At 37.5% G+C, this 17,637-nt stretch overlaps 1 protein-coding gene across 1 annotated transcript in view; it reads right to left on the reverse strand.

Annotated features, from left to right (window-relative positions):
* LOC149732033 (kinesin-like protein KIF11) overlaps nt 1–17,415 on the reverse strand; it is a 49,298-nt gene extending 31,883 nt beyond the window's left edge. The window contains exon 1 of the mRNA XM_089883408.1: nt 17,255–17,415. Coding sequence (XP_089739534.1) covers nt 17,255–17,307 — 53 coding nt within the window. The 5' untranslated portion in view covers nt 17,308–17,415. The remainder of the gene's footprint in view (nt 1–17,254) is intronic.
* Nucleotides 17,416–17,637: the final 222 nt, after the last annotated feature.

The raw sequence follows: 17,637 nt of genomic DNA on the forward strand, positions 1-17,637 counted from the left end.
AATTATATTATTGTGTGAGAATGTAATGTTTACTAGTCATTTCTACCTTTTAAATTTTGTCTAACGTCTACTTCCAAAGCTGCTTTTCTCCCGAAGGCAATTCGAATTAAACTTAAAACACGCGGACCAGGAGAAAATTAAACTAAAGGAATAGGTGTTCTTTTTCTAAGACGCGCACATGCCATGAATCCCTAACAACAGTTGCGTGTAAAATCAATGTAATTTGGCTGTTAAACGTGCGAAAATGAACTACCTAAATCGGGTCGGTCACTGCTTTATATTTATATATGATATTTTCTTCAGCCAAGCAACATGTTTGTTACGAAATAGTAAGGATTCACGCGTGGATTCATTACGACATAATGACAATTTACACGTCGATTATTGCAACATAATAGCAATTCACACATTCATTATTTAGCCTACATGTGAAACATTATTCTCGCTCGCAAACCTTATCCTGTTAAGTTCGTCTGTTAAAAGGGAGATCGTGGCGGTGCCGGTAATGCTCCTTTGATCGGTGATAGGCGAACGCAGCTTTGATCGTGTGTTGTACAACATGATTGACGCATGTTTAATTAATTTTTTTTGTTTCCTCGACTTTTGTTAAAATGATTTTTTTAAACTTCATTGCGCCCGTCAACCAACACAAAATTGTTACGTGTTCAATTGTGATGCGAACAACTTTTAGTTTTATGTTGCGCAATTACGAGTTTTAAAGTCAAATGTTGCATTATAACCAATATTGTGACGCAGAGAATTAACGTAAGATATTGCGCAATGCTGCACCTGTCAGTTGAATAATGTTACGTCATACGCGGTATTGTGATGTGCTCCATTATCGTACGCCAACGGGTGACCGTCTGTCTGTATAATCAACGTATTGGCATTTATATGATGATATTTACATGTCATATTGTAAGTTTTTTAAACACTTACCCGCAATCAACTGCCAGACTTATGTCATACCTTTTCTATTGAATGCCGCACACGTTATATGCGTGGTTTTACTTGTTCTACATATACCTACTTTCAGCTAACATAGTGTAATGTCGCAACCCCTACGTTTTTATAAAACCGACGCCACTGTCAAAAACGTCTCACCGTATGGTTTTGCAACATTAAAAATGGCATTGTGATGAAATACAGCTTATTGTTTCGTTGGGAATGGACTTAAAACTATAACTGACATGCACCATACGCATGCATTTATAAAGTATGTTGAACACGCAACAATGGGGCTTTGTTTAGAATAAAAGTATACATGAAGAAAACAGGATTGTAAAAGTTGTAAATCCGGACGGTGATCGTTAATTTTATTGAAAATCCGGACGTATTATGTTTTACGTGTGTCTCTCACCCAAGCTACCAAATCGTGTTATAAACTGTCTTACTGACTAAAGGCACAGTCTGGTGGGGCCGCCTTTGCGAGTAAAAAAGGTTGTTAAAGCAGCAACCTAATGTTTTGTTTGTCGCGTGTTCGTAATTATCAGCTTCTCCAGTAACAAACGAAATCGCTCCAGTAACAAACCTTGCCGTGCTGCAACTTGAACATTTTGCGTTCAATTGTTACTTCACAAGTTCTTATTACAACACAAATATTAATTATGACGTTTCATTATATAACAATCGGGAAAAATGTGCCCACTGCCCAACCAGCCACGAGAACGAAACATCGTGTGCAGTGCTGCGATTCGTTGCCAGGTGTCGCCGAGCGCATTTTTCGACGTCCAAATTGTCGCGAGAAAATTAATCATTCTGACGTCATAACACGTCACATCAGTGGCCATATAGCTCTAAACGAATAACGGCGCGCGTCAAAGTAACGATCGTTGAAAAGATCGAAAAATCTCCCGAGCCAGACTACAGGAACGCTAAATCGACAAAGGAAATGCGACAAAATTGACAAACCGGTATAAATTAATTTAAAATTTTATTGGGTGTTTTGTCACAGGCAAGCAGCCTAGACGAGAAATTTGATAATTCGTGATTGTAGACAATTGGTTTGTGACGAAGCGCCAGGATTACGGAAAGATTACCCGCTGTTATGACCAAAATAAAAGCTTGAATCTATAGTGCCGAAATAGGTCTGGCCAGTGACCACCAAGCTTTAGCTAAACACAAATTGTATTCACATACTTTTTGCGTTCACGTGCGTAGAAAAAATTCATCGTATAAACGAGACAATCCTTTACATAATTACAGACGTGAAAAAGCAAAATTCAACTTGTTTTCAAGAACCTGCAGGCTAAATAATGAACGTGTGAGTCCCTATTATGATGCAAATAATCGACGTGTGAATTGCTATTATGTCGTAATGAATTACCAGGTCAAACAATCGTTATTGTGATGTGATGAATCCACGTGTGAATCCCCACTATTTCGTAACAAACACATTGCTTATGGCTGAGAAAAACATGGTATAAACTTCTGGAACAGATTTAAGTTGAAAATAAAAGCAGCAATACTTCTGGAACAGATTTAAGTTGATTATTACGGCCTAAAGCCCTAAATCGTTTAGAATGCGATGCAGCGATAAAACATCGTCTGTTAAGCAGTGATATTGTTTGTTTAACTGAATTCTCATGCAGTAATACAGAGGGTAAACCAAACTCGCGTTAGCAAAAAATAGTAACAGACTTTCCAGAAATATGCGTATCGTATTATGTTTTAATTCTGCTTTACCGGCGTTGTAAATAAGTGATGTAACAAAATATTGTGGCAATATGAACCACGTTTGGTTAGTTAGTTAAAAAGCTCCTGTGGGGCAATAATTGAATACGAAAATCGGTATTATGACGTAAATATTCAACGTGTGAATCCCTACCATGACGTAACAAACATTCTGCTTGTCTAATTAAATCCTGCTTAAATAATGACTTTATTACGCGTCGCATAGATTAATGCTGCTACCGCGGGCGAATGCAAGTGGTGAATTAAAACTTACGGGTTGATTTACGCACATATAAATACAAAATCATAGGTGGCTGTGAAAGTTCAAGGCTGATTTAATATCGTATTCCCTCTTGGCAACTTAAAACGAACCTAGAGATACCTGTTGAGTGTGCACTGGTGTGGTTGAACGAAACACCAGAATGACTAAATAAATGAAGGCCGAAGTAGTTGTCCTAAAGAATATTTTACCAAAACATACAAGGACGTATTTTTTAATCAAAATTTAATGCATCCAAAACAATCTTGGTCAGATTTTCTTGCGAGTAAATTGGCATTTAATCCGAGATGAAGAGCGTTATAATGAGAGACGACGATTTAGAATACAAAAAAAGATAACGACGAATCATTTTATCAAAATGTATACCGCCGAGTTCAGTGATAAAAAACCTCGAATTTTAAAGATATTATATCTGTCCTCTAAATCTAATAGTATTAGATCCACTCACGTCAGAATTCCCAAAAGCGATTTCGTTGCTGACCCAGACTTTGGCGACACCTGGATTTTTTACCGACGCTGCGCTAACCGTCGCGACAGGCATTTAGTCGCGTAAGAATGGACATCTGCAGTAGATTTTGGCGACACTGGGGACCGTGGCTCGCGCCGAAACTCGGTTTCGCGACGTTGACGTCGCTAAACTTAACAGTTATTGCCGCGACAATAAATATAAATAAATTAAATTGGACTAGGTGTCGCGAGCAATGCTCGGCGACAGCCTGGCTCGCGACACCTAGTCCAAAACGGCTCAATCGCAGCTCTGATCGTGTGTATAAGCGTCACATTTTTACGCTCTGCGCCGGCGTAGGAAACAAAAGAAAACGCATGCGGTAGCATACATTCAATACCAATTCAAAGCAGAATTAGCAAGCAGTCTGTGTTTTATAACTTATACGATTTATACAACATGTTTAATCTTTTCGATTTTAAAACAGTGTAATAAAATAACAAGTGTATACAAATTTTAAATAAAATATTTTATTGGTAAAATCGATATCTTGCAACTGGTCTTCACAAAACTCTGATTTTCGCGTGGTGCCTAAAAACGACGTGTTTTTGGCCACTGTCCAAGCTCGGCCAGGACGATACTTTGTATTATCATGTTGCAATTTGCATTGGTTCCAATTTACTGATAGCGCCGCTCCTCGCTCTCATATTTACACCAATTAAAATTCACATAATCGCGGTTTATCTGCATTTAAAATTGTCACTAATATTGGTTGCTGACTTAAATTTATATCGGTAATAAAACAGTTATACGAACTATAGAAGCACATAAACCACAATTGTTTTCAAAAATTTTAATAATTTGTCAAAAGTATTATGACGTAGTAGTCATCCTTACATTTATAATCCATGATGAACGAGCCACTGGCGTCGATTTATATGGTGCAGGGTATGCAGGCCTACCCTGACAATTTTGCAGGGGTTGCAGCAACCCCTGGATTTTCAAATTATTAAAGGAAATTATTCTTGAATTCTTCTTAAATAAATATATTTAACTTTATCAAACAATTACTTTATAGTAGTTACGCAACACCTTCATTCTCCCAACGCATAAACTAGCCGTTTTTGTACCCTGCGCGGTTACCTATAACGGCTGCGTGTTACGTCAGACAAGTGTTTACGTCACATTGATAATCGCAAAATCGCCAATTGTTACAGTAACAATTATATTATTGTGTGAGAATGTAATGTTTACTAGTCATTTCTACCTTTTAAATTTTGTCTAACGTCTACTTCCAAAGCTGCTTTTCTCCCGAAGGCAATTCGAATTAAACTTAAAACACGCGGACCAGGAGAAAATTAAACTAAAGGAATAGGTGTTCTTTTTCTAAGACGCGCACATGCCATGAATCCCTAACAACAGTTGCGTGTAAAATCAATGTAATTTGGCTGTTAAACGTGCGAAAATGAACTACCTAAATCGGGTCGGTCACTGCTTTATATTTATATATGATATTTTCTTCAGCCAAGCAACATGTTTGTTACGAAATAGTAAGGATTCACGCGTGGATTCATTACGACATAATGACAATTTACACGTCGATTATTGCAACATAATAGCAATTCACACATTCATTATTTAGCCTACATGTGAAACATTATTCTCGCTCGCAAACCTTATCCTGTTAAGTTCGTCTGTTAAAAGGGAGATCGTGGCGGTGCCGGTAATGCTCCTTTGATCGGTGATAGGCGAACGCAGCTTTGATCGTGTGTTGTACAACATGATTGACGCATGTTTAATTAATTTTTTTTGTTTCCTCGACTTTTGTTAAAATGATTTTTTTAAACTTCATTGCGCCCGTCAACCAACACAAAATTGTTACGTGTTCAATTGTGATGCGAACAACTTTTAGTTTTATGTTGCGCAATTACGAGTTTTAAAGTCAAATGTTGCATTATAACCAATATTGTGACGCAGAGAATTAACGTAAGATATTGCGCAATGCTGCACCTGTCAGTTGAATAATGTTACGTCATACGCGGTATTGTGATGTGCTCCATTATCGTACGCCAACGGGTGACCGTCTGTCTGTATAATCAACGTATTGGCATTTATATGATGATATTTACATGTCATATTGTAAGTTTTTTAAACACTTACCCGCAATCAACTGCCAGACTTATGTCATACCTTTTCTATTGAATGCCGCACACGTTATATGCGTGGTTTTACTTGTTCTACATATACCTACTTTCAGCTAACATAGTGTAATGTCGCAACCCCTACGTTTTTATAAAACCGACGCCACTGTCAAAAACGTCTCACCGTATGGTTTTGCAACATTAAAAATGGCATTGTGATGAAATACAGCTTATTGTTTCGTTGGGAATGGACTTAAAACTATAACTGACATGCACCATACGCATGCATTTATAAAGTATGTTGAACACGCAACAATGGGGCTTTGTTTAGAATAAAAGTATACATGAAGAAAACAGGATTGTAAAAGTTGTAAATCCGGACGGTGATCGTTAATTTTATTGAAAATCCGGACGTATTATGTTTTACGTGTGTCTCTCACCCAAGCTACCAAATCGTGTTATAAACTGTCTTACTGACTAAAGGCACAGTCTGGTGGGGCCGCCTTTGCGAGTAAAAAAGGTTGTTAAAGCAGCGACCTAATGTTTTGTTTGTCGCGTGTTCGTAATTATCAGCTTCTCCAGTAACAAACGAAATCGCTCCAGTAACAAACCTTGCCGTGCTGCAACTTGAACATTTTGCGTTCAATTGTTACTTCACAAGTTCTTATTACAACACAAATATTAATTATGACGTTTCATTATATAACAATCGGGAAAAATGTGCCCACTGCCCAACCAGCCACGAGAACGAAACATCGTGTGCAGTGCTGCGATTCGTTGCCAGGTGTCGCCGAGCGCATTTTTCGACGTCCAAATTGTCGCGAGAAAATTAATCATTCTGACGTCATAACACGTCACATCAGTGGCCATATAGCTCTAAACGAATAACGGCGCGCGTCAAAGTAACGATCGTTGAAAAGATCGAAAAATCTCCCGAGCCAGACTACAGGAACGCTAAATCGACAAAGGAAATGCGACAAAATTGACAAACCGGTATAAATTAATTTAAAATTTTATTGGGTGTTTTGTCACAGGCAAGCAGCCTAGACGAGAAATTTGATAATTCGTGATTGTAGACAATTGGTTTGTGACGAAGCGCCAGGATTACGGAAAGATTACCCGCTGTTATGACCAAAATAAAAGCTTGAATCTATAGTGCCGAAATAGGTCTGGCCAGTGACCACCAAGCTTTAGCTAAACACAAATTGTATTCACATACTTTTTGCGTTCACGTGCGTAGAAAAAATTCATCGTATAAACGAGACAATCCTTTACATAATTACAGACGTGAAAAAGCAAAATTCAACTTGTTTTCAAGAACCTGCAGGCTAAATAATGATCGTGTGAGTCCCTATTATGATGCAAATAATCGACGTGTGAATTGCTATTATGTCGTAATGAATTACCAGGTCAAACAATCGTTATTGTGATGTGATGAATCCACGTGTGAATCCCCACTATTTCGTAACAAACACATTGCTTATGGCTGAGAAAAACATGGTATAAACTTCTGGAACAGATTTAAGTTGAAAATAAAAGCAGCAATACTTCTGGAACAGATTTAAGTTGATTATTACGGCCTAAAGCCCTAAATCGTTTAGAATGCGATGCAGCGATAAAACATCGTCTGTTAAGCAGTGATATTGTTTGTTTAACTGAATTCTCATGCAGTAATACAGAGGGTAAACCAAACTCGCGTTAGCAAAAAATAGTAACAGACTTTCCAGAAATATGCGTATCGTATTATGTTTTAATTCTGCTTTACCGGCGTTGTAAATAAGTGATGTAACAAAATATTGTGGCAATATGAACCACGTTTGGTTAGTTAGTTAAAAAGCTCCTGTGGGGCAATAATTGAATACGAAAATCGGTATTATGACGTAAATATTCAACGTGTGAATCCCTACCATGACGTAACAAACATTCTGCTTGTCTAATTAAATCCTGCTTAAATAATGACTTTATTACGCGTCGCATAGATTAATGCTGCTACCGCGGGCGAATGCAAGTGGTGAATTAAAACTTACGGGTTGATTTACGCACATATAAATACAAAATCATAGGTGGCTGTGAAAGTTCAAGGCTGATTTAATATCGTATTCCCTCTTGGCAACTTAAAAGGACCTAGAGATACCTGTTGAGTGTGCACTGGTGTGGTTGAACGAAACACCAGAATGACTAAATAAATGAAGGCCGAAGTAGTTGTCCTAAAGAATATTTTACCAAAACATACAAGGACGTATTTTTTAATCAAAATTTAATGCATCCAAAACAATCTTGGTCAGATTTTCTTGCGAGTAAATTGGCATTTAATCCGAGATGAAGAGCGTTCTAATGAGAGACGACGATTTAGAATACAAAAAAAGATAACGACGAATCATTTTATCAAAATGTATACCGCCGAGTTCAGTGATAAAAAACCTCGAATTTTAAAGATATTATATCTGTCCTCTAAATCTAATAGTATTACATCCACTCACGTCAGAATTCCCAAAAGCGATTTCGTTGCTGACCCAGACTTTGGCGACACCTGGATTTTTTACCGATGCTGCGCTAACCGTCGCGACAGGCATTTAGTCGCGTAAGAATGGACATCTGCAGTAGATTTTGGCGACACTGGGGACCGTGGCTCGCGCCGAAACTCGGTTTTGCGACGTTGACGTCACTAAACTTAACAGTTATTGCCGCGACAATAAATATAAATAAATTAAATTGGACTAGGTGTCGCGAGCAATGCTCGGCGACAGCCTGGCTCGCGACACCTAGTCCAAAACGGCTCAATCGCAGCTCTGATCGTGTGTATAAGCGTCACATTTTTACGCTCTGCGCCGGCGTAGGAAACAAAAGAAAACGCATGCGGTAGCATACATTCAATACCAATTCAAAGCAGAATTAGCAAGCAGTCTGTGTTTTATAACTTATACGATTTATACAACATGTTTAATCTTTTCGATTTTAAAACAGTGTAATAAAATAACAAGTGTATACAAATTTTAAATAAAATATTTTATTGGTAAAATCGATATCTTGCAACTGGTCTTCACAAAACTCTGATTTTCGCGTGGTGCCTAAAAACGACGTGTTTTTGGCCACTGTCCAAGCTCGGCCAGGACGATACTTTGTATTATCATGTTGCAATTTGCATTGGTTCCAATTTACTGATAGCGCCGCTCCTCGCTCTCATATTTACACCAATTAAAATTCACATAATCGCGGTTTATCTGCATTTAAAATTGTCACTAATATTGGTTGCTGACTTAAATTTATATCGGTAATAAAACAGTTATACGAACTATAGAAGCACATAAACCACAATTGTTTTCAAAAATTTTAATAATTTGTCAAAAGTATTATGACGTAGTAGTCATCCTTACATTTATAATCCATGATGAACGAGCCACTGGCGTCGATTTATATGGTGCAGGGTATGCAGGCCTACCCTGACAATTTTGCAGGGGTTGCAGCAACCCCTGGATTTTCAAATTATTAAAGGAAATTATTCTTGAATTCTTCTTAAATAAATATATTTAACTTTATCAAACAATTACTTTATAGTAGTTACGCAACACCTTCATTCTCCCAACGCATAAACTAGCCGTTTTTGTACCCTGCGCGGTTACCTATAACGGCTGCGTGTTACGTCAGACAAGTGTTTACGTCACATTGATAATCGCAAAATCGCCAATTGTTACAGTAACAATTATATTATTGTGTGAGAATGTAATGTTTACTAGTCATTTCTACCTTTTAAATTTTGTCTAACGTCTACTTCCAAAGCTGCTTTTCTCCCGAAGGCAATTCGAATTAAACTTAAAACACGCGGACCAGGAGAAAATTAAACTAAAGGAATAGGTGTTCTTTTTCTAAGACGCGCACATGCCATGAATCCCTAACAACAGTTGCGTGTAAAATCAATGTAATTTGGCTGTTAAACGTGCGAAAATGAACTACCTAAATCGGGTCGGTCACTGCTTTATATTTATATATGATATTTTCTTCAGCCAAGCAACATGTTTGTTACGAAATAGTAAGGATTCACGCGTGGATTCATTACGACATAATGACAATTTACACGTCGATTATTGCAACATAATAGCAATTCACACATTCATTATTTAGCCTACATGTGAAACATTATTCTCGCTCGCAAACCTTATCCTGTTAAGTTCGTCTGTTAAAAGGGAGATCGTGGCGGTGCCGGTAATGCTCCTTTGATCGGTGATAGGCGAACGCAGCTTTGATCGTGTGTTGTACAACATGATTGACGCATGTTTAATTAATTTTTTTTGTTTCCTCGACTTTTGTTAAAATGATTTTTTTAAACTTCATTGCGCCCGTCAACCAACACAAAATTGTTACGTGTTCAATTGTGATGCGAACAACTTTTAGTTTTATGTTGCGCAATTACGAGTTTTAAAGTCAAATGTTGCATTATAACCAATATTGTGACGCAGAGAATTAACGTAAGATATTGCGCAATGCTGCACCTGTCAGTTGAATAATGTTACGTCATACGCGGTATTGTGATGTGCTCCATTATCGTACGCCAACGGGTGACCGTCTGTCTGTATAATCAACGTATTGGCATTTATATGATGATATTTACATGTCATATTGTAAGTTTTTTAAACACTTACCCGCAATCAACTGCCAGACTTATGTCATACCTTTTCTATTGAATGCCGCACACGTTATATGCGTGGTTTTACTTGTTCTACATATACCTACTTTCAGCTAACATAGTGTAATGTCGCAACCCCTACGTTTTTATAAAACCGACGCCACTGTCAAAAACGTCTCACCGTATGGTTTTGCAACATTAAAAATGGCATTGTGATGAAATACAGCTTATTGTTTCGTTGGGAATGGACTTAAAACTATAACTGACATGCACCATACGCATGCATTTATAAAGTATGTTGAACACGCAACAATGGGGCTTTGTTTAGAATAAAAGTATACATGAAGAAAACAGGATTGTAAAAGTTGTAAATCCGGACGGTGATCGTTAATTTTATTGAAAATCCGGACGTATTATGTTTTACGTGTGTCTCTCACCCAAGCTACCAAATCGTGTTATAAACTGTCTTACTGACTAAAGGCACAGTCTGGTGGGGCCGCCTTTGCGAGTAAAAAAGGTTGTTAAAGCAGCAACCTAATGTTTTGTTTGTCGCGTGTTCGTAATTATCAGCTTCTCCAGTAACAAACGAAATCGCTCCAGTAACAAACCTTGCCGTGCTGCAACTTGAACATTTTGCGTTCAATTGTTACTTCACAAGTTCTTATTACAACACAAATATTAATTATGACGTTTCATTATATAACAATCGGGAAAAATGTGCCCACTGCCCAACCAGCCACGAGAACGAAACATCGTGTGCAGTGCTGCGATTCGTTGCCAGGTGTCGCCGAGCGCATTTTTCGACGTCCAAATTGTCGCGAGAAAATTAATCATTCTGACGTCATAACACGTCACATCAGTGGCCATATAGCTCTAAACGAATAACGGCGCGCGTCAAAGTAACGATCGTTGAAAAGATCGAAAAATCTCCCGAGCCAGACTACAGGAACGCTAAATCGACAAAGGAAATGCGACAAAATTGACAAACCGGTATAAATTAATTTAAAATTTTATTGGGTGTTTTGTCACAGGCAAGCAGCCTAGACGAGAAATTTGATAATTCGTGATTGTAGACAATTGGTTTGTGACGAAGCGCCAGGATTACGGAAAGATTACCCGCTGTTATGACCAAAATAAAAGCTTGAATCTATAGTGCCGAAATAGGTCTGGCCAGTGACCACCAAGCTTTAGCTAAACACAAATTGTATTCACATACTTTTTGCGTTCACGTGCGTAGAAAAAATTCATCGTATAAACGAGACAATCCTTTACATAATTACAGACGTGAAAAAGCAAAATTCAACTTGTTTTCAAGAACCTGCAGGCTAAATAATGAACGTGTGAGTCCCTATTATGATGCAAATAATCGACGTGTGAATTGCTATTATGTCGTAATGAATTACCAGGTCAAACAATCGTTATTGTGATGTGATGAATCCACGTGTGAATCCCCACTATTTCGTAACAAACACATTGCTTATGGCTGAGAAAAACATGGTATAAACTTCTGGAACAGATTTAAGTTGAAAATAAAAGCAGCAATACTTCTGGAACAGATTTAAGTTGATTATTACGGCCTAAAGCCCTAAATCGTTTAGAATGCGATGCAGCGATAAAACATCGTCTGTTAAGCAGTGATATTGTTTGTTTAACTGAATTCTCATGCAGTAATACAGAGGGTAAACCAAACTCGCGTTAGCAAAAAATAGTAACAGACTTTCCAGAAATATGCGTATCGTATTATGTTTTAATTCTGCTTTACCGGCGTTGTAAATAAGTGATGTAACAAAATATTGTGGCAATATGAACCACGTTTGGTTAGTTAGTTAAAAAGCTCCTGTGGGGCAATAATTGAATACGAAAATCGGTATTATGACGTAAATATTCAACGTGTGAATCCCTACCATGACGTAACAAACATTCTGCTTGTCTAATTAAATCCTGCTTAAATAATGACTTTATTACGCGTCGCATAGATTAATGCTGCTACCGCGGGCGAATGCAAGTGGTGAATTAAAACTTACGGGTTGATTTACGCACATATAAATACAAAATCATAGGTGGCTGTGAAAGTTCAAGGCTGATTTAATATCGTATTCCCTCTTGGCAACTTAAAACGAACCTAGAGATACCTGTTGAGTGTGCACTGGTGTGGTTGAACGAAACACCAGAATGACTAAATAAATGAAGGCCGAAGTAGTTGTCCTAAAGAATATTTTACCAAAACATACAAGGACGTATTTTTTAATCAAAATTTAATGCATCCAAAACAATCTTGGTCAGATTTTCTTGCGAGTAAATTGGCATTTAATCCGAGATGAAGAGCGTTATAATGAGAGACGACGATTTAGAATACAAAAAAAGATAACGACGAATCATTTTATCAAAATGTATACCGCCGAGTTCAGTGATAAAAAACCTCGAATTTTAAAGATATTATATCTGTCCTCTAAATCTAATAGTATTAGATCCACTCACGTCAGAATTCCCAAAAGCGATTTCGTTGCTGACCCAGACTTTGGCGACACCTGGATTTTTTACCGACGCTGCGCTAACCGTCGCGACAGGCATTTAGTCGCGTAAGAATGGACATCTGCAGTAGATTTTGGCGACACTGGGGACCGTGGCTCGCGCCGAAACTTGGTTTCGCGACGTTGACGTCGCTAAACTTAACAGTTATTGCCGCGACAATAAATATAAATAAATTAAATTGGACTAGGTGTCGCGAGCAATGCTCGGCGACAGCCTGGCTCGCGACACCTAGTCCAAAACGGCTCAATCGCAGCTCTGATCGTGTGTATAAGCGTCACATTTTTACGCTCTGCGCCGGCGTAGGAAACAAAAGAAAACGCATGCGGTAGCATACATTCAATACCAATTCAAAGCAGAATTAGCAAGCAGTCTGTGTTTTATAACTTATACGATTTATACAACATGTTTAATCTTTTCGATTTTAAAACAGTGTAATAAAATAACAAGTGTATACAAATTTTAAATAAAATATTTTATTGGTAAAATCGATATCTTGCAACTGGTCTTCACAAAACTCTGATTTTCGCGTGGTGCCTAAAAACGACGTGTTTTTGGCCACTGTCCAAGCTCGGCCAGGACGATACTTTGTATTATCATGTTGCAATTTGCATTGGTTCCAATTTACTGATAGCGCCGCTCCTCGCTCTCATATTTACACCAATTAAAATTCACATAATCGCGGTTTATCTGCATTTAAAATTGTCACTAATATTGGTTGCTGACTTAAATTTATATCGGTAATAAAACAGTTATACGAACTATAGAAGCACATAAACCACAATTGTTTTCAAAAATTTTAATAATTTGTCAAAAGTATTATGACGTAGTAGTCATCCTTACATTTATAATCCATGATGAACGAGCCACTGGCGTCGATTTATATGGTGCAGGGTATGCAGGCCTACCCTGACAATTTTGCAGGGGTTGCAGCAACCCCTGGATTTTCAAATTATTAAAGGAAATTATTCTTGAATTCTTCTTAAATAAATATATTTAACTTTATCAAACAATTACTTTATAGTAGTTATGCAACACCTTCATTCTCCCAACGCATAAACTAGCCGTTTTTGTACCCTGCGCGGTTACCTATAACGGCTGCGTGTTACGTCAGACAAGTGTTTACGTCACATTGATAATCGCAAAATCGCCAATTGTTACAGTAACAATTATATTATTGTGTGAGAATGTAATGTTTACTAGTCATTTCTACCTTTTAAATTTTGTCTAACGTCTACTTCCAAAGCTGCTTTTCTCCCGAAGGCAATTCGAATTAAACTTAAAACACGCGGACCAGGAGAAAATTAAACTAAAGGAATAGGTGTTCTTTTTCTAAGACGCGCACATGCCATGAATCCCTAACAACAGTTGCGTGTAAAATCAATGTAATTTGGCTGTTAAACGTGCGAAAATGAACTACCTAAATCGGGTCGGTCACTGCTTTATATTTATATATGATATTTTCTTCAGCCAAGCAACATGTTTGTTACGAAATAGTAAGGATTCACGCGTGGATTCATTACGACATAATGACAATTTACACGTCGATTATTGCAACATAATAGCAATTCACACATTCATTATTTAGCCTACATGTGAAACATTATTCTCGCTCACAAACCTTATCCTGTTAAGTTCGTCTGTTAAAAGGGAGATCGTGGCGGTGCCGGTAATGCTCCTTTGATCGGTGATAGGCGAACGCAGCTTTGATCGTGTGTTGTACAACATGATTGACGCATGTTTAATTAATTTTTTTTGTTTCCTCGACTTTTGTTAAAATGATTTTTTTAAACTTCATTGCGCCCGTCAACCAACACAAAATTGTTACGTGTTCAATTGTGATGCGAACAACTTTTAGTTTTATGTTGCGCAATTACGAGTTTTAAAGTCAAATGTTGCATTATAACCAATATTGTGACGCAGAGAATTAACGTAAGATATTGCGCAATGCTGCACCTGTTAGTTGAATAATGTTACGTCATACGCGGTATTGTGATGTGCTCCATTATCGTAAAGTAACGGTGCGTCTGTATAATCAACATATCGGCAAATATATGATGATATTTACATGTCATATTGTTAAGTTTTTTAAACACTTACCCGCAATCAACTGCCAGACTTATGTCATACCTTTTCTATTGAATGCCGCACACGTTATATGCGTGGTTTTACTTGTTCTACATATACCTACTTTCAGCTAACATAGTGTAATGTCGCAACCCCTACGTTTTTATAAAATCGACGCCACTGGAACGAGCATAAAACTTTTCATTTGTTTCTACCGATTTAGATACGTCGTTTAAATAAATGTAAAGGTTCCATGTGACACGATTTGTGTTCAATGTAATAATCACGGTGTTCTCCCAGGGTAACCGGTGCGGTTAAAATAGAGCGCACGTTATACCGTCAATAATTACTAGTGATGTACCGAATCGTTAAAAAAACGATTCGGCCGAAACCGAATATTCGGCCATTTGTGCCGAATCAATTCGGCCGAATCAACCGAATCGTTTATGACGTCATCCGAACCTACGGCGACGGGCGGTCGGTAAAAACGACATAAAGGAAAATACTTTATCATGGCACCGTGTCACACACAAGTATCAACAATTTCAATATAAGTCTTTAATGTGGCAATAAAGCGTTGTGGGAAACATTAGTCTCGTAATAACGCGTGTATTTACGAACCAAAACTACAGGAAAGGTAAATCGTTGGGAGAAAAGCACAACGGTGACGGACGAGCGTGGATTAGATAAATTTAATTTTATTGCAACACGGACGAGCAGTTAATTCGAGAACTTAAAATTCTTTACTGTAACGGCGTAACCATTGACAAAACCTGTGTTACGCAAACAAAAAAAATTATTTACTTTTGTGACGAAAAAAACATTGTGTATGAGCGTCCCATTTTACGCTCTGCGTCGGCTTGGGAAATAAAGGAAGACGCATGCGATAGCATACTTGCAACACTTAGTAAGCGAAGCAATCGTTGTGAATTTGTTCTTGTAGAAACCGACGAAATGCTAATCTCAGTCTAATTTGCAAGCAGCCTGTTCCCTGTGGTATATAAATTGTCGGATTTATATGAAATGTTTTTTGGATTTTGAATGTTACATAACGTAACATGTGTATATAAATTTTTAATTTAATATTTTAGGTGTAAAATTAATATCTTGCAACTGGAATTCACGAAACTCTGATTTTCGCGCGGTGCCCAAGAACGACGTTTTTGGCTTCTGTCCAAGCTCGGCCGGGACCATACTTAGCAATATTACATTACAATTTGTGTTGGTTCTAATTTCCTGATGGCTTCGCTCTTCGCACTTATATTTGCATCAATTAAAATTCATATAATCGCGATTCACCTGCATTTATACTACTCACGGTCACTGGCTTAAAACTATACCGGGAGTAAAAAAAATATTCGAAAACTTTACTTTTACATTTTGTATTCTGCTTTGTGCTAAAAATGTGCAGGGGATTGTGCGCAGACGCGTGCCCTATTTAGAGAGAAAAAGCGAGTGTTTCTTTATCGACGACCGGGAGCAGACGCGTGCACTATTTAGAGAGAAAAAGCGAGTGTTTCTTTATCGACGACCGGGAGCAGACGCGTGCACTATTTAGAGAGAAAAAGCGAGTGTTTCTTTATCGACGACCGGGAGCAGACGCGTGCACTATTAAGAGAGAAAAAGCGAGTGTTTCTTTATCGACGATCGGGAGCAGATTCGGTCGCGAATGTGACGAAGTTTATCAAAGTGCGCGTGTGCCAGAGCCCATAGAACCGTATCCGAAATGATTAGCATTGCTATAAAGCATGACGATTAATTGAATTAAACTTATTTGTTGCAAATAGTCTTTAATTCTTATCTCACAAATTGCGCAAGTTCTTGCCAATCGTATCTATATTGTCTGTGAAAAAGTTCGGTTTTTGCCGAATCTTTACGCACGATTCGGCCAAAACCGAATCTTTGTCAAAATCGCTGATTCGGCCGAATAAATTCGGCAAACCGAAACTTCGGTACATCACTAATAATTACTGAACTAAGAAACCATAGAGTTATTGTTGGCCGGACGTAAGAAAGTTAATTTTATTATAAATAGAATTTTTTTCTGTTAAAAATATACGAACGCTTTTCGACGATCCAGACGGTGACGTTATCACTGATAAGGGGGTTTTTCTAAAACCCTGCTTGAAAAACATACTACAATAAATATTGATCTGTAATAAAATTATTTATCCTAAACTATTGATAACACGTCCGTGTACATGCGCGAGGCACGTACACGCACACACGCGCAAGAGCGAATGTTTTCTCTTTGTTTACAACTCGCAGCCGTTTAAAAATGTTGTGCCATCCCAAAAAAATATGAATTTGCTTAAAAAATCGACGCCTATGGTATATCGATTTTTTATATTACAGATTACGCAAAAACTTAACATGTATTTTATTGAAATAAAAAAAAATTATATATGTATATATTACAATTTAACTTTTAAATCTGTTGGATTAATAATACACATACACAACACACATAGTATTTAAATAGGTGTTTGTAATAAAACCTGCATCTGACAGCAACATGAACTTTTTCGTCCAACTTCGTTTTGTTCGACATGACTTTATTGATAAAAGTTTGCAGGAGGTACAATACAACGTTTTATACCTATATAGGCTATTGAAAAAATATCATTAGGCCTAATTGTAGACAAAGTTAAACAACTTTTAAATAGTAATATATAAATAATAGCCGACACTTAAAAAATAGGTTAAAGCTTTCAGTATTTCTGTCCAAACTTCACAAACAAAACAAACAATTTCTTTTGAAAATAAAAGATTCCCGCTTTTCTGACGTCACAAGAAGTTAACCAATAAAAATCAAATAACACCAAGCCATGGAAAATCATAGAAATAAACAAGAGATCACAGATCTAATGCGTGAGCACGG

This window comes from Ciona robusta, chromosome 8, assembly GCF_009617815.1.
Source record: "Ciona robusta chromosome 8, ASM961781v2".
Classification (NCBI taxonomy): domain Eukaryota; kingdom Metazoa; phylum Chordata; class Ascidiacea; order Phlebobranchia; family Cionidae; genus Ciona; species Ciona robusta.